Below are 23,535 nucleotides of genomic sequence, written 5' to 3' on the forward strand. Positions count from 1 at the left end.
TCGCCTCAAGATACCTTTTCTCTTTCACTTTCTCTGCCTGTCTCCTCGCTCACCGCCGACATCTACCACCTGCAAGTACTAGATCCTAATATTCAAGTCAGATTCAATCGGAGATGTAGACATTTTCTAAAATCTTGGTATAGATTTATTAGTAAATATTTATTTAAATGATTGTTTTTTATGTTGCCCACCGGTAAAATAACCAGAATTTAAACCTCATATAGAATTATCACCATCATTTTATGTTTATCCTAATTATAACCAAAAGTCAATATAAAAATACCAATTACCCTTAATGACTAAAAATTTCTCATTCCCTCCGATTTTAGCAACCAAACACCAAAAACAACAACAAAACATTATCCAATAAAGCTTTAACTTACTTGAAAGTTTTGAGACTGAAGAGTTGGGAAACTTGAAACTGAAATTGTGGCTATAATTCTATATGAGACTTAAAAGTGTGGCTATAATTCTATATGGGATCCAAATTTAATTTGGTTACTTTTCCAAATTTATCGATCTCCATTGGTATGTTAGTTTGAATAGGAAGGAGGGCGGACTGAGGATGCTCGGCGGCAGGCAGCGAGGTGCTCTGGCTGTTGGGGAAGGCAGCGTGTTGGTAGGGAGTGCTACGTCCGTGTTGGTAGGGCGTGTTGTGTCGTCTTCTCTCATCCCATGGTATAAATTTTTTATTTTTAAAAACACAGAATAATAATAATAATACTTAACAATGTTAGTTCTTTGTTAAATTGTAACACACATGTAAAGTAGATGGATAAGAGACATAAAAGGAAGCACAAACTTGGGGACAACAGACCTGCAACCACCTTAACCCGCCAAACGTAGAAGGACGACGAATTGGATTTCAGAATTTCACAGTGATTTTTGCTTTACAACAGCATGTCGTTCCATGGCAAGAAGTTCGGGCCAAACTTGAATCAAACCAGCAAGTATGAATTTACATTTTCAACATACTCTTTTTACGTTTCGTACACCTATTAATTTACTTATTGTTCAATCTAACAATTACGAGACTAAAGAGGTGTGTATGAGGTAAAGGAGACATTTTTTCAAGTATTGGTATGCAAACGGTACTTCAAATGTTATAATACAAGTAGAGGAAATTATATATATTTTTGTGTCATCCACTTATTTTATAACATGTGAAATACCTGCTTGAATACTGAGCACTTGAAAAAATTTCAAATTTTTTACATTCCAATACCAAATAATTTAAGAGTAAAAACTTAAAATTTTAACTCATTTGTTCAATTTTTTTTATCGTACACTCATCTAAAATTTGTCTTAAAGTTTTCAATTTGTTTTGGTATGGGCTTTCTCATTTTAGGTTAAGTATAGGTGTGGAAATTCAAAAGTCAACTTCAGCTAACATTTTTGAATTAGGCGTTAATTGCTACAAATTGTATCATACTCTTGATGATGAGGAAAAAGGCATGATATCTATAGGCACTTAAGTCTTAGGAGCCTAAAAGACAACTTAAACGAACACTTTCAGACGTGTCATGTTGGAATAAATTTGTGCACTACCGCGTGTGAAGGAGATACACAAACTCGTTTAATCTGCAAGATAGTAACCACCCATAAGCAGACATGGACCGGCATGGGAGTGTCGGTCAAAGGCTTTCTGATGGTCAAGTTAGTAAGCAAATATATGAGGCTTAAGCAGTAGACTAGAGAATAAGTGTGCAATAGTTCTGTTCCCAAAGATGAACCTTAGATGGGTGTATTTATACCAGTTGAGATAGAGTCCTTTTAGGATATGGAATTTGTATTAAACCAAGAGAATTCTAGAGGACATCCAAGAGTAGATATTGTTGGAAATGTGCCCTAAAACCAATCATATGATGATACTTTACGGACATTTCAAACTAATGTAGTTTAAATGTAAAGGGCAAAGATTATTGTTTGAGCCGTCTTATATAAATGTTATATGCTTAAACGATAAGTCCAAGGAATATGTGATTGGAAGAATGCGATCTAAAGAAGTTAGATTCATGAGACCATTCTTTCGTTGACACATCTTAAACGTTCCTGATCATAGGATTGTCAATTGGGCATTGACAGTCCGTTAAGATCAGTACGTGCTATGTCTTCTCTCAGGGAGAGTGACTAGTCTTGAGTCATTGGTGTGTGTGACATCAAGACAAGTACGTAGGTGCTCAATAGAGAATGAGTTCACTGAACACGATCAACGAAGAGTTCTTATATTCATGTCACATGAGAACTCATGGTTGGGATAATGCAAATTAGTCTTTTGACCTGACGCATCACAGTTGTCTTGTGGTTAGATCCTTAATCTTTGATTATGTCAAAGTCACTCCATCAGGAGGGTGTCCATGGCATCGTTGGGGTTAAGCCACTTAGCCATGGAGGCAAGTGAATGCGCAACAAGGGATCTCTAACCTTCAAACTGTTTGAGGGAGAATACTCTATGATATGATTAAGAATCTTTGGCCAAAGTATGAATGAGATTTAGGAATGTGTTCCAAATCACATTCAAGGTAATCATATAAGCACAAGACTCACATTGGATAGTAGACATGAATAAACTATCAAACCAAACAATGTGGTCAAGAGTATTGTATTAGAGAAAGACCGTATTGCATTTGTAATCCTAAAACTGAATAGGTTCTCTGATAGGAGCATATTCATGCGACTTAAATGGCTTGTTCTCGTGCATTTACGTTATGTTTCTCTAGTTATTTTAGTCCTTTATGCTTCTTTTGTGTGTTTTCAGGTTCTAAGGGCTTAAGGAAGAAAAAAGATGCATTTTGGAGCATTTTGGAGCAAAATTGGGCTTGGAATGGATGGCATATGATTGGAGCCAAAATGTTGGACGAATTTGAAGGCCTTGTATTCACTTTGGACATAAAACAAAGGGCCTAGCCCATTCTCTCTTAAACCAAGCCCTTTGCCATGCATTTCCTTCCAATTCCAAAGCCCACAATCAATTCAAATGCCATGCAAATCCATATTCAACACCCTAAACTACAAGCATGCATCATCTCACCAAGCAATCAAACAAGCCACATGCATGTCCCTTTAATCATTCAACCACATTCCCACTTTCCTAGCTAACCCTACATGCATTCTTTATTCACTCTTCATCATTGCACCACAAATCATTCACCCACATGCACTCATATTCCCATTTCCTTTCCAACATCTCACATGCATTTCCACCTTCCTACTTCATCATTTCACCACATTCTCCCTCTTTAACTCACATGCACCCAAACAAAGCCAACCTAGCTAACCCTACATGCATTATTTATTCACTTTTCATCATTGCACCACCAATTCACCCACATGCATTTCCAACCATTCACACCCCTTTAATCATTCTCCTAGCTATCATTCACATGCTCTCCCATCCATTCTCTCCCTATATGTTCCCTCCACTACTCCTATAAATACCCTTGCATTCTCATCATTCAAGGCATTCTTCATCTCATTCACAACATAACAACACACCACAAACACATTCCTTTCTCCCTTAGAATCCAAAAACCATCTTCCATTTCCACCAATCCTCATCCATTTCCATAATTCCCCAACACTTCCATCCCCCCAACCAACTTATCCTTAAACCTTGTGCTACAACAACGAGGAAGAGAAGAGTGCCTAAATGTTCATACAATTCAAAGTTTTGAGTTGTTGGAATGTTTAGGTGTTTCTTTGATTTCAAAGTTATGAGGAACTAAACCCCCTTTAGCTAGGGGGTAATTCGAAACTATGTTTATGTTTGTAATATGATTTGATTACTTTTAATTACGTTTCATAAGTTGTGAATTCAATTTGTTTAACTGTTTGATTGATAACCTATTTATGTATGTTTATTAAGAATGAACGCTTAATTTTCATGCATGAATTTGACGCTAGAATATAAGTGAGTTTCACGTAATAGTTATGAACTTATATTCACAAGTAGTGGAGGTTGCTTATAAACAATCGTGTTAAACATATTCTTGGCATAAGTTTCATGCAATCATAGTAACGAATGCCTCGTCAACACTTATAGTTTTCATGATGCTTAATGATTCTTGCTTGTATCTCTATTATGCAATTCATGTAGGGAACTTGTGAGGAATGCTTTGGATTGTCGTATGCAATCATCCAATTCATTAACTTAAGGAAAACTTGACGGTTAATTTAAGCGGACCTAATTAACCCGGGGCGTTGAGAATTCATGGTTTATTGAAAAGCAATTAGAAATCTTTTTATTATGCAAGTGTAACATGTGTGGAGATGAACCCCTTGGCTAGCATCCATTCATTCCATTTCATCAATTTCATATTTACATTATGTTTTAATTGCAATTTGTTCATTTAGTTTAATTCCGTCCAAAACTCAATCCCCCTTTACTTTATTGTTCAATTTAGTTAGAAATCATTTTAGTTTGTGTTTTTAAAGCATTTTGAGTCTTTTGGTTTGTCTTAGTGTTTTAACGTTTACTTTCACATTCTTTGAGTCTAGTTTAGTGTTTTATATTGTTTTTACGTTTTTGAAGTCAAATCCAAGTGGTTAACAATCCCTCCTAATCCCCGGTCCAGAACGATCCCTACTTACGTACTTACTACAATTGATAAAAAGAGGGTTTAATTTGTGCGCGCATAAAACTCGCATCAAATTTTGGCGCTGTTGCCGGGGATTAGCAACTTTGCTAATCCCTTGGATTGTTTTATTTTCGTTTGTGTGTATATATGAGGATTCATATGCACCACCACAGCCTTCCCCTCAATCTTCACATCCAAATTCAGGTATATCAAATTATTATAATGAAGTTATTCAACAACTGAATTCTGTGGAGCAGGGCAGGGAAGCTCAACCATTTCAACAAGACGCATTTTGGCGACCAATTGAGGATTTCTATCAAGCAAAAAAGTTGGCTGAGTGGAACAGTCAATTTAGGCAGAATGCAGAATGCATGGAACAAATTCAAGAACAAATGGTTGAAGATGAGCCCATGGATGAATTGCTACTGCTCGAAGAGGAGGAGGATGCACAAGGCACGGCAAGGGAAGAACAACCCTTGCCGCAACCTCCCAATATTCCTACACCACCCCATTCAAGTAAGGTTGTTCCAAATTTAATTATTTCTAACTTTGTTCCCCCAAATGCACCCTTCCCTGGCAGGTTCATGCAATCCATGAAAGATGAGGGGAAGAAAGACATCTTGGACACCTTTCCAACAATTCACGAGGAAAAAGTGGTTGAGGAGCATCTTGAATTCATCAAGGAGGAAATTGGAGTGGATCACACAGCCACAACCTTCAAAATGTCCAATCTGAATGAAAACATCCCTTGTGCATTTGTTGAATGTGCTGCGACTTTAGAGCCAATATTGCAGCCCATAGGTAAGCCACCAACTCAAAATCCAAAGTCGTTTTTGACTAATATGTTGTTGATGTCAATGATTAGGGCACCCACTCTTGAAATTCAACCATTGCCGGAACATTTCAAGTATCATCATCCATTCAATGATCAACTCCATGACGTGGGTTCCATTAAGGCATGATTGTGTTCTTTGTCCGGCTACAAGACGTAAAAGCAAGCGCTACTTGGGAGGCAACCCAATACAGTAAATAAAACTTTTGCTTGTTCATTGATTTTTTTTGATAAATTACAATTGTATCTAAACATGGCAGAAAGATGGAGCCTTTACAAAGGTTGTGTACGTGAGGCCCCACTACGTGGGAACACTCTCGGAGCAAGAGGTCTCGGAGCAGGAGGCATAGGAGCAGGAGGCATCGGAGCAGGAGGCATAGGAGCAGGAGGCACCGAGGATAGATCATTCAAGGCCCCAAACCTTGGTGGAACGCTGGATGACCCAGGAAAGAGGTGTCTCTGGAAGAAAGCTGCAAACCGTTGACGGTCATCAAGCTCATCAAGCTTCCTCTTCATGCCTGATGAATAATTATTTGCAAGCACGTGCAAAGTTCTATTCTCGTGCTTAAGTTGTTTTATCTCTTGCTTCAGGTTCTCCACCTCCGCCATCAATGATTCAACCTGACGGGAGCGAGCAAGGAGGCGTTGGCCCATGTTTGACACAGAACCAGCGCACTGAACGCTGAGAGCCAGAGACTCTTGAACGGCCAACTCATCGGACCGTCCTGAAAGCAGCTGACTGTCTTTGAGAGTGAGGAGGTTCCGAGCCACTATCGTAGCTGTTGTGGGATCCATCATCACAGAGTCCTCATCTGTAAGAGGGCCATGGGAAGATAAGAAAGACGGGCACCATACCTTACCCTGATGAGACGCGACCGGATCACTGCTTAGACTCAAATCTAAGCAAAGGTTTGATGGGTTGGATGAGCTAGCCATTGTTCACGAAGTTAAAAGAGAAGGGGTGGACGGAGTAGATTTTCAAACGGGCCGGAGACGATTTCTGGGCAATTTTCAAGTGTGCATGCTAGAGGTGATCAATCACCTCTATTAAAGGAGAGGCGTTCACCAATTCAGAATGAAGAGACACCACTCTTCAGAACCGGAATTTCCGGCGTAAAGATCACCAGCTCGTCAGACGCAATCCCAGCTTTTTAGAAGACGCGTGGAAGGCGAGAAATCAGTTGCACACTTTAGCCGACAAGTGTGGGAGACAAAGCCGAAAGCTCTCGGCTTTCCAGAAAGCGTGTGCATATTTGTCGAAAACTCCCGGCTTTGCAGAAAACGCGTGCCACGTGTCAAAAGATCTCAGACAGAGCCGCATCCGCGCTACTACGTGTCGTTCAGAAATCGAAGGGGCGACTGCTCAGAAATCGAAGAGGCGTCTTTAAAGATCGAAGAGTCGTCACTATTCCAAAAAAAGCCGGATTTGCGGGATCAAAACGTTTGTCGACAACGGTAAAAGAACAGTACCACCACTTGCTATTGAATTCCCTATACATGTCGACCTTCATTTTTTTTGGCAAGACAGAACTGAAGAAAATGCCCAACTCTTTCTCACCTCTGAGGGTGCACTCCCAGCAAAGCCTTTCGAGATACTCCATTCTCTCTTCTTCCCCAAAGATGATACCAGATACCTGGAGTACAGATGATCCAGGAGGAAGCAGCACAACAAATACATGTGCTGATTCATTCACCGCTTCTGCAAAAGCAAAGGTATCTCATATCATCAAGGGCAAAAGCAAAGGTATCTCATATCATGCTCTTTCCCTGTCTTTTCCTTTGTCCTTGATATTATTTGCATGGCAAAGTGAAAGAAGCAATCAGCCGGCACTTGGAGTCTATATGGACTCTATTCCCTGGTTGCTTACCTAGCTTTGCTAAGCTATCCTCTAACCCTCTTCAATACGAATTGGAGAGATCGAACAAAGAAACAGATAAGAGGAGGAAGCTCAGACCTTCGGGGGAGACGAAAGGAAGCCTGCTGCCCAGTTCAAGAGTAGCACAAAGGAAAATCAACGATGGGAGCAGCGCAGTTCAAGAGTAAGCCTGTGGAATCACAAAGATCCAAGCCTCACTGCAATGATCAAGGAGAAGATGGAACGAACACTCCACAACCAGATTTGCATTTCTAAACTCTTCTCTTTGTTAGATACATTCTGCCATGTTTAGTATGTTTAATTGCTGTTTTTATGTTTGTTTGTGTTTAGTGTGGTTTTTAACATTGAGGACAATGTTTGATTTAAGTGTGGGGGAGTTACTAAAGTGTTTTGATGCAAATTCGTAGGGTTTTATCCACCATAACTTCAAATGTTGTTTCTTGCTGTTTTTAAGTGTGTTTAGTGTGTTTTGACTTGAAAATTCGAAAATCACATAAAAAAATTTGAAAAACATGTTTTGAAAAGCCTAAAAAGAGTGTTTTGAGTCGTTTTTGTGTCGTAGGTCACCTTCCAACACAATGATAAGGATTTGGTTTCTAATTGCATGACTGTTAAAAAGAGTTATAAACAGAGAGAAAAGTTTGATTTACTCTTGGTATATGCTTGGTTATGGTTATAATGTATGACTTCACATGCAATCATAAAAAATTTTCGTTTTTGTAACATGCTTGAAGGAAGGAACTCAAACAAACGCTACAACCCTGAGAGACTTGAGCCTATAACGTTCTTTGGAGAGTATAATCTGTGATTTCTTGTTTTCCAAAGTTGTTGCATGATCTCATTATTCTTTGCTTGGTTACTACTTAGAAGGCGTTTCATCATATAGTTCCAAATGCTAGAACTCATGCCCATTTCATTCAAAGCATGTTATTGATTTACATAACATATTCAAGATGAAGTTGTGTAATTGCCACCATAGCCAAATAACCTCACTTCCCATATTTCGTATATGTTGTAAGTTTTACCCCCGTTGAGTTTTATTTAGCCTTTATTCTTTGTCAACCCACATTATCCTCACCTAGCCTAGTTTAGGACAATCCACACCCTTGTTCTTAAAAGATAGTGAGCATAACTTAAATGAATTCCTTTTGAGTTACATTGTGCAAGAAAATAAGTGTGGGGGAAGGAATGCTTGTTCTTAAGTATGTTTTGAGTTTCAAACAGAAAAGAAAGAAAGAAAAAAAAAAAAAAAAAAAAAAAAAAAAAAAAGAGCTTGAAAAATGAAAGAATGAGTGATTGAAGAAAGGGCTCAAAACACCAATTCTGGCCCTAAATTGTCTCCCTTTTTGTTCCAAAGTTGAGTTTTCATTCAAAAGTGAATTCTAAGTTGATTCAATTGCCTTGCTCACTATTTCTTTAAGAACCTTTGTTTTCCATATCCCTTCTTTGTTATCCACACACCCCAAGCCCCATTACAACCCGTGACTTCAATCTTGAGTGTTATGTGTTTCAATTTGTGGAGTTTGAACTTGGTATGAGCATATGGTGTCACTGGTTCTCGCGTCTAAGTAGTAGCATTCCATTCATGAGATCATATCTAAACTTGATTATTAACTCCAGAAATTGCGTTCTTTGTGATACATATATGTGAGTGTCGTTTTCATGTTTACATCAATCTTCTCACATATGACTAGATTAGGGTGTGTAGTTAGAAATTCTGAGTGAAAATCGAGTGCATATCTTGTAAGGAATTGAGCAAATTCTCTAAGGCATGTTACTACATTCAAAACATGGTTTTAAATGCTTAATTGTGAACTAGTATATGGTGACTATGATTAAGAATGTACTTAAGTGTGAAGATGACTAAAATTTGTGGGAATGATGATTTTTAACTTGTCATGTGCATTGGAAATCCCTAAGACGGTTGTTAGAAGGTTTAGGTGTGTTTTACTTGTTTTGTTTCGTTTCGTTTTGTTTTGTTTTTCTTTCTGTTTTGCTCGAGGACTAGCAAAAGATAAGTGTGGGGGAGTTTGATAGGAGCATATTCATGCGACTTAAATGGCTTGTTCTCGTGCATTTACGTTATGTTTCTCTAGTTATTTTAGTCCTTTATGCTTCTTTTGTGTGTTTTCAGGTTCTAAGGGCTTAAGGAAGAAAAAAGATGCATTTTGGAGCATTTTGGAGCAAAATTGGGCTTGGAATGGATGGCATATGATTGGAGCCAAAATGTTGGACGAATTTGAAGGCCTTGTATTCACTTTGGACATAAAACAAAGGGCCTAGCCCATTCTCTCTTAAACCAAGCCCTTTGCCATGCATTTCCTTCCAATTCCAAAGCCCACAATCAATTCAAATGCCATGCAAATCCATATTCAACACCCTAAACTACAAGCATGCATCATCTCACCAAGCAATCAAACAAGCCACATGCATGTCCCTTTAATCATTCAACCACATTCCCACTTTCCTAGCTAACCCTACATGCATTCTTTATTCACTCTTCATCATTGCACCACAAATCATTCACCCACATGCACTCATATTCCCATTTCCTTTCCAACATCTCACATGCATTTCCACCTTCCTACTTCATCATTTCACCACATTCTCCCTCTTTAACTCACATGCACCCAAACAAAGCCAACCTAGCTAACCCTACATGCATTATTTATTCACTTTTCATCATTGCACCACCAATTCACCCACATGCATTTCCAACCATTCACACCCCTTTAATCATTCTCCTAGCTATCATTCACATGCTCTCCCATCCATTCTCTCCCTATATGTTCCCTCCACTACTCCTATAAATACCCTTGCATTCTCATCATTCAAGGCATTCTTCATCTCATTCACAACATAACAACACACCACAAACACATTCCTTTCTCCCTTAGAATCCAAAAACCATCTTCCATTTCCACCAATCCTCATCCATTTCCATAATTCCCCAACACTTCCATCCCCCCAACCAACTTATCCTTAAACCTTGTGCTACAACAACGAGGAAGAGAAGAGTGCCTAAACGTTCATACAATTCAAAGTTTTGAGTTGTTGGAATGTTTAGGTGTTTCTTTGATTTCAAAGTTATGAGGAACTAAACCCCCTTTAGCTAGGGGGTAATTCGAAACTATGTTTATGTTTGTAATATGATTTGATTACTTTTAATTACGTTTCATAAGTTGTGAATTCAATTTGTTTAACTGTTTGATTGATAACCTATTTATGTATGTTTATTAAGAATGAACGCTTAATTTTCATGCATGAATTTGACGCTAGAATATAAGTGAGTTTCACGTAATAGTTATGAACTTATATTCACAAGTAGTGGAGGTTGCTTATAAACAATCGTGTTAAACATATTCTTGGCATAAGTTTCATGCAATCATAGTAACGAATGCCTCGTCAACACTTATAGTTTTCATGATGCTTAATGATTCTTGCTTGTATCTCTATTATGCAATTCATGTAGGGAACTTGTGAGGAATGCTTTGGATTGTCGTATGCAATCATCCAATTCATTAACTTAAGGAAAACTTGACGGTTAATTTAAGCGGACCTAATTAACCCGGGGCGTTGAGAATTCATGGTTTATTGAAAAGCAATTAGAAATCTTTTTATTATGCAAGTGTAACATGTGTGGAGATGAACCCCTTGGCTAGCATCCATTCATTCCATTTCATCAATTTCATATTTACATTATGTTTTAATTGCAATTTGTTCATTTAGTTTAATTCCGTCCAAAACTCAATCCCCCTTTACTTTATTGTTCAATTTAGTTAGAAATCATTTTAGTTTGTGTTTTTAAAGCATTTTGAGTCTTTTGGTTTGTCTTAGTGTTTTAACGTTTACTTTCACATTCTTTGAGTCTAGTTTAGTGTTTTATATTGTTTTTACGTTTTTGAAGTCAAATCCAAGTGGTTAACAATCCCTCCTAATCCCCGGTCCAGAACGATCCCTACTTACGTACTTACTACAATTGATAAAAAGAGGGTTTAATTTGTGCGCGCATAAAACTCGCATCAAATTTTGGCGCCGTTGCCGGGGATTAGCAACTTTGCTAATCCCTTGGATTGTTTTATTTTCGTTTGTGTGTATATATTTTTAGTTTTATTTTGTTGATTTTAGAAGCACAACATGGCATTTGATAATGCTTATCTTTTGTCACAGCTCATGGAAAGGTCCCAAATGCAAAACGTTGATATAGTTGATCTTCAATCAAGGAATAACGTGTTTTCCAATACTTACAATTCGGATTGGAGTGATCATTCAACTTCTATGTGGTGGGAACCTCAAAATGTTCAACAAGAAAGATATTGGGAGCCACCTCATATTCAATATGCCCAACCAAACTCAAATTCGTCAATAGATTATAATCAAATTCTTAATGAATTAAACTCTTTGGTGCATGGTTCACAAAATCAAGCTAAGGAGACTCACCAAGAAACATATTGGCAACCATATGAGGATTCATATGCACCACCACAGCCTTCCCCTCAATCTTCACATCCAAATTCAGGTATATCAAATTATTATAATGAAGTTATTCAACAACTGAATTCTGTGGAGCAGGGCAGGGAAGCTCAACCATTTCAACAAGACGCATTTTGGCGACCAATTGAGGATTTCTATCAAGCAAAAAAGTTGGCTGAGTGGAACAGTCAATTTAGGCAGAATGCAGAATGCATGGAACAAATTCAAGAACAAATGGTTGAAGATGAGCCCATGGATGAATTGCTACTGCTCGAAGAGGAGGAGGATGCACAAGGCACGGCAAGGGAAGAACAACCCTTGCCGCAACCTCCCAATATTCCTACACCACCCCATTCAAGTAAGGTTGTTCCAAATTTAATTATTTCTAACTTTGTTCCCCCAAATGCACCCTTCCCTGGCAGGTTCATGCAATCCATGAAAGATGAGGGGAAGAAAGACATCTTGGACACCTTTCCAACAATTCACGAGGAAAAAGTGGTTGAGGAGCATCTTGAATTCATCAAGGAGGAAATTGGAGTGGATCACACAGCCACAACCTTCAAAATGTCCAATCTGAATGAAAACATCCCTTGTGCATTTGTTGAATGTGCTGCGACTTTAGAGCCAATATTGCAGCCCATAGGTAAGCCACCAACTCAAAATCCAAAGTCGTTTTTGACTAATATGTTGTTGATGTCAATGATTAGGGCACCCACTCTTGAAATTCAACCATTGCCGGAACATTTCAAGTATCATCATCCATTCAATGATCAACTCCATGACGTGGGTTCCATTAAGGCATGATTGTGTTCTTCGTCCGGCTACAAGACGTAAAAGCAAGCGCTACTTGGGAGGCAACCCAATACAGTAAATAAAACTTTTGCTTGTTCATTGATTTTTTTTGATAAATTACAATTGTATCTAAACATGGCAGAAAGATGGAGCCTTTACAAAGGTTGTGTACGTGAGGCCCCACTACGTGGGAACACTCTCGGAGCAAGAGGTCTCGGAGCAGGAGGCATCGGAGCAGGAGGCATAGGAGCAGGAGGCATCGGAGCAGGAGGCATAGGAGCAGGAGGCACCGAGGATAGATCATTCAAGGCCCCAAACCTTGGTGGAACGCTGGATGACCCAGGAAAGAGGTGTCTCTGGAAGAAAGCTGCAAACCGTTGACGGTCATCAAGCTCATCAAGCTTCCTCTTCATGCCTGATGAATAATTATTTGCAAGCACGTGCAAAGTTCTATTCTCGTGCTTAAGTTGTTTTATCTCTTGCTTCAGGTTCTCCACCTCCGCCATCAATGATTCAACCTGACGGGAGCGAGCAAGGAGGCGTTGGCCCATGTTTGACACAGAACCAGCGCACTGAACGCTGAGAGCCAGGGACTCTTGAACGGCCAACTCATCGGACCGTCCTGAAAGCAGCTGACTGTCTTTGGGAGTGAGGAGGTTCCGAGCCACTATCGTAGCTGTTGTGGGATCCATCATCACAGAGTCCTCATCTGTAAGAGGGCTATGGGAAGATAAGAAAGACGGGCACCATACCTTACCCTGATGAGACGCGACCGGATCACTGCTTAGACTCAAATCTAAGCAAAGGTTTGATGGGTTGGATGAGCTAGCCATTGTTCACGAAGTTAAAAGAGAAGGGGTGGACGGAGTAGATTTTCAAACGGGCCGGAGACGATTTCTGGGCAATTTTCAAGTGTGCATGCTAGAGGTGATCAATCACCTCTATTAAAGGAGAGGCGTTCACCAATTCAGAATGAAGAGACACCACTCTTCAGAACCGGAATTTCCGGCGTAAAGATCACCAGCTCGTCAGACGCAATCCCAGCTTTTTAGAAGACGCGTGGAAGGCGAGAAATCAGTTGCACACTTTAGCCGACAAGTGTGGGAGACAAAGCCGAAAGCTCTCGGCTTTCCAGAAAGCGTGTGCATATTTGTCGAAAACTCCCGGCTTTGCAGAAAACGCGTGCCACGTGTCAAAAGATCTCAGACAGAGCCGCATCCGCGCTACTACGTGTCGTTCAGAAATCGAAGGGGCGACTGCTCAGAAATCGAAGAGGCGTCTTTAAAGATCGAAGAGTCGTCACTATTCCAAAAAAAGCCGGATTTGCGGGATCAAAACGTTTGTCGACAACGGTAAAAGAACAGTACCACCACTTGCTATTGAATTCCCTATACATGTCGACCTTCATTTTTTTTGGCAAGACAGAACTGAAGAAAATGCCCAACTCTTTCTCACCTCTGAGGGTGCACTCCCAGCAAAGCCTTTCGAGATATTCCATTCTCTCTTCTTCCCCAAAGATGATACCAGATACCTGGAGTACAGATGATCCAGGAGGAAGCAGCACAACAAATACATGTGCTGATTCATTCACCGCTTCTGCAAAAGCAAAGGTATCTCATATCATCAAGGGCAAAAGCAAAGGTATCTCATATCATGCTCTTTCCCTGTCTTTTCCTTTGTCCTTGATATTATTTGCATGGCAAAGTGAAAGAAGCAATCAGCCGGCACTTGGAGTCTATATGGACTCTATTCCCTGGTTGCTTACCTAGCTTTGCTAAGCTATCCTCTAACCCTCTTCAATACGAATTGGAGAGATCGAACAAAGAAACAGATAAGAGGAGGAAGCTCAGACCTTCGGGGGAGACGAAAGGAAGCCTGCTGCCCAGTTCAAGAGTAGCACAAAGGAAAATCAACGATGGGAGCAGCGCAGTTCAAGAGTAAGCCTGTGGAATCACAAAGATCCAAGCCTCACTGCAATGATCAAGGAGAAGATGGAACGAACACTCCACAACCAGATTTGCATTTCTAAACTCTTCTCTTTGTTAGATACATTCTGCCATGTTTAGTATGTTTAATTGCTGTTTTTATGTTTGTTTGTGTTTAGTGTGGTTTTTAACATTGAGGACAATGTTTGATTTAAGTGTGGGGGAGTTACTAAAGTGTTTTGATGCAAATTCGTAGGGTTTTATCCACCATAACTTCAAATGTTGTTTCTTGCTGTTTTTAAGTGTGTTTAGTGTGTTTTGACTTGAAAATTCGAAAATTCTCCACCTCTTCTGATTAGCTTGGGTAACCATGACATGCTGCTAGGCGTCAACCATGGTTTGTGGAAGCCCTAAAAGTGTATTATCACTAACGGGAGAATTGAAAGTAAGTTTCAATTCACAATCGATTTGAAAGAGTTTGAATCGCCCACTGCCTCGCTAAAAGGAACCTAATGGATCGTACACCGTGTAAGGTAGAGATTGAAGATTCAACGGAGATGAGTAAGAATAATTAAATGGTTTAATTATTTATGGCAAGGATTAATTAATATGATTATTAATCAAACGAATAAGTTCGTTGAAGACCTCGGGATAGTTTTGGACCTTAAGGCCCAATGGGCTTCGAACGTCAAGTCCATTGACTTAAGTTGTATGACAACTTAATGAATAATGATTCACAAAGGCCCAAATAGCCCAATGAATACCCTAAGGCCGGCCATTTAGAGAAAGAGTGGGTTTTGGACTTATTTACAAGTTTGCCACTCAAATGAATTAAGGTATAAGTGTGACTTAATAGCCAAAAGTCATTAAGGGTTTTTTTTTGGGGGAAATTGGAGAAACACAAACTCTCCTTTCTCTCTAGAAATGGCCGGCCACCCTTGAGGAAAACGACGTCGTTTTCCCAACGCTACCGGTGCAGTCCACCCCACTCCCCCCCCTCCCCTCTCTTTGCTTCTGTCCCTGCCGTCCCTCACCCTCAAGAACCCTGGTTTTTAATCGTCCGTCGGCGAAATTGGGTAATTTGGATCTCTTGTTCGATGGGAATAGACGTCAGCTGGGGCTAGGCCGGAATAGAGCTCTTGCGCGCCGCCGTGTAATTACGGCTGTGGCTCGGGCGGAGTCGGAGCATCTTGGCGATGACAATGCCGATCAGGTACTGGAGAAAAAGAAACAAAAAGGATGAAGTTTGATTCTTTTTTGGTTGTGCATTTTTGGTTTTGCTGTGATTGTGAGTGGCATTTTGGTGAATTAGATTAAAAATTAAGGTGGGGGTGAATTTGATTGTGAGTTGTGGTTTTGGCGCTTAAAAGGAACTTTCTTTAGTGGCTTAGAGTGGTTGGTAGTTAAAGAAAAGATTGGAATTAGGAAATTTTTGCAGAGTGCATATTTTGCTTGACACCGCATTGATTGCCATCGGATGAGTGTGATTTAATCTATTCACTACACAAATCTCGAATTTTAAACTCCGTGCATTGATTGCCATTGGATGAGTGTGCTAAGAACTTCAAGGGTTCGTTGAATGGGTAGTGTTGTGAATGTGAGGTCTTTTTAAGGGTGTTGAAGAATGAAATACACGGCATAGGAAGTTATCATATTGATGCAGTGTCGTGGTATATACGTGATTTCATAAGTGATCTAGAAATAGTTTTGTCGTATGGGTGAAAATATTCTCGAACTCTGAACAGCTTTTTTCTTTTTTATTTTGGGGGGGGGGGGGGGGGGGGGGGGGGGGGGGGGGGGGGGCGCGCGGGCAAGGACGGATCCACATAGGGACCAGGGAGGTCCCAGGACCCGTCGGCAATCCTAAATCGTTGCTATAAATTTTTTGAGGACCCCTCGTACTCAATCATGAGGTCTGTGTAGGTTGCAGTGGCTATCTTCTTCTTGGAGAAGATGACCGCGCACGGGGAAGAAAGAAATAGGGACCCTTCCTGCCTCTCTTCTCCTTACTTCTGCCATGGTCTCATTCATCGGTGCCACCCACTTCTCCTCCAACCTTTCTGTGTCGTCTGGTGAGGGCAGTACATAAGCCCAAACTTTCCCAAATTATTTCAACCATCTTAGTAATTTTTCTTATGGGTGAAGTTTCTTTCATAAGGTTAGTAAGATGGATATGATCTGTCATGGGTTGGTGAAATTTGGTGGTGGAGCTACCATGGCTTCGGGAGAATGGGGAGGGAGGCGGTTAGTAGAGGTATGACAACTTTGTTTTTAGTGAGAGAGAAGGTGGATGTTTGGAAACTAGTAAAAGAGAAAAATGGTGTGTTTGGTTAGAAAGATAGTGGGAGTTTGGGGAGAGTTTTATTTGACCGGTGTTTTAATTTGCTATCCACACACCCCTTTTTACTTCATACACACTCTCTTAATTTGCGGGCGTCGGATCGACTGAATTAAAAAAGATCAAATGACAGAAATAAATAAAGGGTGTGTGAGACGCAAAAAGAGGTGTGTGAATAACACACCCCTTTAAATTTAGTGGTTCATATTAGATAATCAATAACTTAGGTACTCCCTAGTAACTTATGAAACCTCGTAATGGACGCTTGAATTATGATTTTATAATTTGTAATATTGTTTTGCATATGATTTTTAAATGAAATGTATTATATTTAAATTTTCAATGTTATTTTTGTCTATAAATTTTTTGACCTTTATAATTGGGACCCTCCGAGTTTAAAATCCTGGATCCGCCACTGCGCGCGGGGGGTGGTGGTGATGTGGGGTGGTGTGTGGGGAGGTTGGTTTCTGCTTGATTGAGTTTTAACTAACGCATTTCTGTTTTCTTTTGAGAAGTTGCATGTTCTCTTGAAGCAATGTAGTGAAATGGGTATGTTGTAGGAAGTCCACAAAGGCCGTAAATTGTCATCAAACGAGGATGTGGTCTCAGAGCATCAACAGAAAGCAAGTCAGTTGAAGAAAAGAATTGTCTTTGGATTTGGTATTGGGTTATCTGTTGCCGTTGTTGTGTTGGCTGGAGGATGGGTATTCACAGCCGCTGTGGCAGCAGCTGTTTTTATTGGTGCACGTGAGTACTTTGAATTGGTTAGGAGTCGTGGGCTTTCTGAAGGAATGACACCTCCACCTCGATATGTATCACGAGTTTGCTCTGTAATTTGTGCTCTCATGCCCCTAGTAACCTTGTAAGATCCGTAATGTCCCTCAAGTACGGAATTTCTTTTATAATACTTTATCACTTTCCTCCTGTGTTGATTTATACATTATTATTACCTTTCGTACATACACATTGGAAGCTGGAAATAAAATTGTAGCTAGTATCTAAGTCCTTTTTTCTTGAGAAATTTTAATAGAAACCATGTTCCTGCAAAAGAAACTATTTTTTACTGGGCCGGGGGGGTACTGGTTTTAAGAAAATGCGGCAAAAGAGTAAAACTTTAATATGTAAAGTAGGTTTTTACCAATTTACAGGTCTCCGCACATTCCATTTATCATTGCAGGGATTTGTTTGATGTGTATTACATTGAAATCCTATGCTTGTCACTTCAATTAGTTTGAATATGCTGTGGAGGTCGGCTTTTCCATTTACGCTTTCATTCATTGGGAATTTTAATTCTTTCATTCTAGTTAAACTTGTGTTATTATGGATGTGCTTGAATGGGTATAGGAATTGTCAGAATGGTAGTGTTGTCTGAAACTTGCATAAGTGTTTATTTGTTGCTTCAATAGACTCTAAAATAATGCTTTTTCATTCATCATTGTTTTTAAATATTTTAACTTTGAATCAAAGCATTTGTCTTAATAATTAATATGTAGGCATGAATTTCAGCTTGGGATAGGTGATCCCGGTTCAATTATGATTAGATCTTCTGATGTGTGGGCAGGTATCGCGGTCAGATTGATGTTTCAGTGACCTCTGCTTCCTTTTTTGTTGCTATAGCATTGCTTTTACAGAGAGGAAATCCTCGCTTTGCACAGCTTAGCAGCACTATGTTTGGGCTATTTTATTGTGGTTATCTTCCTTGTTTTTGGGTTAAGCTTCGATGTGGTCTAGCAGCACCAGCCTTGCACACTAGTAAGCAGTTGGGCTTACATTTTTGTAATGAAAATTTGTGGGATGGATGGGAACCGGAGTTTACTTGCTCTACGTGAAGCTTTGGTTTCTAATTAGTTTGTTCTTTGGTAGGAATTGATGCAGCATGGCCCATACTTCTTGGTGGACAAGCGCATTGGACTGTTGGTCTTGTGGCAACCTTGATTTCTTTCAGTAGCATTATTGCAGCCGACACTTATGCCTTTGTGGGTGGCAAGGTATCTATGCATCACATCTATCTTTTCTCTTCTTAATTTTTTAATTTAAAAAGTACATCTTCCTTTGATATCAAGTTCTTTATAGAACTGTTGTTATTGCATGTGGCAATTTTCTTTTAAAGGTTGTCCCCCAGTTATTTAAGGAACACATTTTTAGGTTCCACCTTGAAACAAAAATTAACAATTGGAACTCTCCATTTTTAAGGTTTACCTACCATCTTTGCAAAAAATCAATGAAATCAGAAGGCATGGAACCATCTGATTTATTGTTGATCATTTTAGTGTTTACCAAAAGCACCATGTTTATCTATTTATTTTGTCCCAATTAGATCATTGAACTACAATGTAGAATGGGCCTCAGAAAGTGTCCCTCAAAAGAGCTTATTTGAGGGATCCCTCAATAGAAGGGGACTCAAGGTATTATTGCTTCCAATCTTATGCAAATAAAGTTTAGAGTGGCTCCGAGATGTTGTCAACAAGCAGTTATAAAATCCCTGTGGAATAAACAATCCATTTTTGATGATGAGTATACCTCTAAAGAAATTGAACCATGAATTTGGAAACTATCATGATTTGATTTTTGGGAACACAAGTGATGGCTAACAATTCTTGGGTACATGTGTGAAAGGTTGTATGTGTTCTGCACTTTAACCTTTTTCCAACTGATTGCTTTCCATCTCTGTGAAGGTGTATAGGTTTTTTCCAAAAAAATTTCTAATCCGACAAAGCAAGTTTTAGTTTGTTAATGTCTCACTCTGCCTGAAACTTATTTGAAAGAATTTTTCCGTTTTTAGTATCCAGCTATCTCAGTTTTGGAGAAAACAGTAATTTTGGCAATTGATATGAGAAGTTGGATAAGTCATCTAAAATTTCAAGATGCAAAAAGTTTATTTTCCAATGACATACTGTGAAGGACTTCCTTGTTTCAGGGTATTTGTTGGTCCCATGCCTGTAATAAATTCTTGATATAGCTGTGTACATGCAGGCATTTGGTAGGACGCCCCTGACTAGTGTTAGTCCAAAGAAGACGTGGGAAGGAGCTATTGTAGGCCTGGGTGGTTGTATAGCCACTTCTGTTGTGTTATCGAGGATTTTTTGCTGGCCAAAATCTTTGCTAAGGTATTCACTCTTATCCAGTGAAATCTTTAGCTCTGTACAGCTTGAAAGTATGTTTAATGTTCATTTATTTATTTATTTTTATTGTTTTCAGTGCTATAGCTTTTGGGCTTCTCAATTTTTTTGCGTCTGTCTTTGGTGATCTTACCGAATCAATGATAACGTGATGCGGGTGTTAAGGACTCCGGATCACTAATACCGGGACATGGTAATGCCTTTCAGCCAATGATTACTCTTGTGCTAAAGTCTTTTAACTTTTGAAAGTTTTTGAGAAAATGCATTATCTGTTAGTTGATGAAAATTATTTCAAGAATGTTTCATTCTATTCTATGTTTATTTAAAAGCTACTTATTGGTATATATATGTTATAATTCCAACTCCCTTATGGAGCTTGTTCTTTGATGTATACGACAATAGACTAAACATAGCAAATAGAAAATAACTAGAAACACACAAGATTTATACTGGTTTGGCAGAACCTACGTCCAGTTGTTATTTCTCTGGGTAGAGAAATCATGGCTTCTCTGAATTAGTAATAGAGCAAACAGTACTTTTGTAAACCCTAGAACCAATCCCTCTAACTTTCTCGGCTGTCTCTCTGTTCTCTCGTGTTTTTGCCTCTTGCCCTCACCCTATTTATAAGTATAGGGTGCGGCTTACACACCTATTTACTGATTAGGATTCCTTTTCTATTTGGGATAGGAAGTACACTTACATTCCTACTCCATTTCTGCTTCAAAAATTCCTAATCCAATTTTACAAGAAAAGCTATTCTTTCCTAATTCTTGTAGGACAAAAGTATGTGCACGTTTAGCTTTCCTAATACAACCCTAAACAAAATACGAATCTAACGAATGACGAGCCAAATCCAAACAATATACACTCACACTAGTGTTCTTCTGAGAGCTGAGAACAACTTGAGGATTTGCAGCTCATTTTAGGTCATATATGGACTGATGAGATGCAAATTAGTTCATAGTGGGTGAAATGTATTTCAAAAATTTGAATATGATCTAAAGACCAATACAGAAGTCCTCAAGTAGGGTCCTTCAAGGAGGGGTCCTGTTTTGCAGCTGTTACGTGTTAGATCATGTCCAAATGACTTGAGACCTTAGCTCCCAAAAAACTCCCCTGCTGGATGCCTTGTCTTCTCCAACTTGTCAACCCCTAATGTTATTACTTTTTAATCCATATAATAATATTTTCATTTATCTATCTTTACCTAGTTGGGGATATATGATTTAATACCCGTCATCTTGTACAGTTATAATTGTAGCTTAGAATATGGAGCATGGACAATTGACCATGAATTCTAGAAAAAGTTTTTAACTTAAAATCTATTGGTTATCTTTGTTGATTGCATTACATATTCTTCATACCAGCTTACTGCTCTGTTGATTCAAGCGGTGTTTGTACGCGATCTTTCTATGGCCTCCTGCAGTCTCTCTTTACCTAGTATTCCACTACTGCTTTGTCTTCCGTGTAGCGTAGTTTTACATGAGATATAGGTCTGTTATGCAGGTTATGCTTTTATATTTTCCTTCTTCTCTCGAGTAATATCACTCCCTTGAAGATTGCGATCGCATGCCGCTCATATGGTATTTGTCATTTAATGCAGGTGGAATACTAGATAGAATGGACAGTTGCATGTTCACAGGTGCACTTGCATACTCCTTTGTCAAAACCTTCTTGCCAATGTATGGGGTTTGATAGAAATATTGTCATCGCTGATCGAGATGTATAAAGAAACTATACAAAGCAAAACTAAGGTTTAAGAGTTCTGGTTAGCATCTATGTTCTAATCTGCTAGCTTGTTGGAGTGATGATTGAGGATTCCTTTCCTTTATTTATCCCAGAGACGGAGCTTGAGATTTTCTAAGTCTTAATTTTATTCTGATCTAGATGCGCTAAAATGATGTTTCTCGTCACTTGTAAGAGACTTGAGGTTACATTTTCCTGATGTCACCGGGTCCTCATAATCCTCGTCATACTGCATGCTCTGAGGAGTCGCTGTTTCTTGAGTTACACAACATTGCCTGTACTTCAATCTAGGTACCTAGTGTCAGTGATAACATGAATCCTTGTTGATTTTTTTGTATATTTATGTCGAATAAGGCCCATTGTGATGATAGATAAAACAGGGGGGATTATTCTCGTGGTTTTATTTTTTTCGTGTGTATTGTTGTAGTGAAAGATAAGATAAGCTGCATCATCTTTAGCAATCAATTTGTATATAATTTACCTATCATTTAGTATTACGGTCGAGTGGCATTCCTCTTCACTTGTAAGTGAGGGGTTGTAGGTTCGATTTTCGCCAAATATGAATTTGAACCATATTTTTAAATTAAATTGAAGCTGATGTTTGCTTGCTTTCGGACGTGCTTATGCTTAATTACCAGTTCTACGAATCCTAATCCTTGTAACCAAAGGCTTGCAATGTATATATAAAGGGTGTAACGCAATGAAATCAATCAATCCATTCAATTCAATATTTCTTGTGGTACCAATTTTATTTATGTTCGTGACCTAATTTCTAGCTGAACTGGACTTATAATATATGCTTGCTTGCCAAGATAATACTATTTTGCATACCAATTAACCATGAAAAAATTTCACTGGTTTTAACAATGGTGCTTAAACATCTTACTTTGTATCTGGTAGCATTTGCGTTTACCTGTACACCACTATAAGCTGTTCGGTTAACATTGATTGTGAAATCAACCTAGGAAAACTAATGAAAATGGTTTGAAAACTGAGTTTTAAAGATAATAACAAAATAAAGGGTAAAGTGAATAGTACAAGGATTGATTTTTTAGTGTAAAAATGTAGTTTTTCGTTAGAGTGAACAGTAGCGGAAGCTTTTCATTAAAGTTCCCATCAAACTATCACAATTTATACTTTTTAAAACCAATTGCAGATCCCTTATCATTCAAATTTCGTAGTCATGACAATGTTTATACTAAGGGGATGGGATTTGGTTAAGCTATACAATGAGTCAATCATAATAATTTGTTTTGAAAACACGTTTGGTGAAAATTAAAACCGAGACCTCTCACTTGTTAAAAATGTTATTAGACTGTAGTATTGCTGTAATATGGGGCGGCTTAACTAGTTGTTAATCTATAAAATATTTAACCATGTCTAAGTTGAGAGTAATATAGCTTAGATCATCAAATTTGTCAACCTTTGTTCTTACATAAAAGAAAACAAAGGGCTTACTTAGATCATCAAATAGTTGAAGAAAGTTGACATCAATTATGCATCAGCTATTAGGCCAAGTTGGCAACCACCATTTCAAGATATGAGTGTCTCGACAGATATTTATAGGGCTCATATGTTGTGTCTTTTATTGCTGTATAGCAACACTCAATTTTTATTTGTTTTCTTAGGTTAAAATTTTATTAAGGACGACAAATGGCTGAAATGTTTACTTTGCCAACAATAAATATAGTTATGATTTACAAACACGTGCACACACACCTCATGCATGCATAGGATTTCAGGTTAATTTTCCACCCATTAGAAACATTTTGTAAATTATTAAACACAAAACTGTATCACAAAATTTGCATATGTGATTTTATATATGAACAGAAGAATTTTATGAGGTGTTTTTT

The 23,535-nt window shown here is 38.7% G+C and overlaps 1 protein-coding gene across 1 annotated transcript; it reads left to right on the top strand.

Annotated features, from left to right (window-relative positions):
- The first annotated feature begins 1,611 nt into the window (after positions 1–1,611).
- LOC103963115 (phosphatidate cytidylyltransferase 4, chloroplastic-like) lies at positions 1,612–22,140 on the top strand. Its single transcript, XM_048575530.1, is given in 9 exon segments — positions 1,612–1,656; positions 15,420–15,689; positions 17,375–17,676; positions 18,376–18,566; positions 18,678–18,802; positions 19,788–19,921; positions 20,013–20,078; positions 20,080–20,126; positions 21,537–22,140. Coding segments are annotated over 9 exon segments (1,272 nt in total). The 3' UTR covers positions 21,629–22,140.
- Positions 22,141–23,535: the final 1,395 nt, after the last annotated feature.

Source organism: the organism of the source record quoted next, unplaced genomic scaffold (genome assembly GCF_019419815.1).
Source record: "Pyrus x bretschneideri cultivar Hongxiangsu unplaced genomic scaffold, Pyrus_bretschneideri_v1 Contig8, whole genome shotgun sequence".
NCBI classification, from domain to species: Eukaryota; Viridiplantae; Streptophyta; class Magnoliopsida; order Rosales; family Rosaceae; genus Pyrus; species Pyrus x bretschneideri.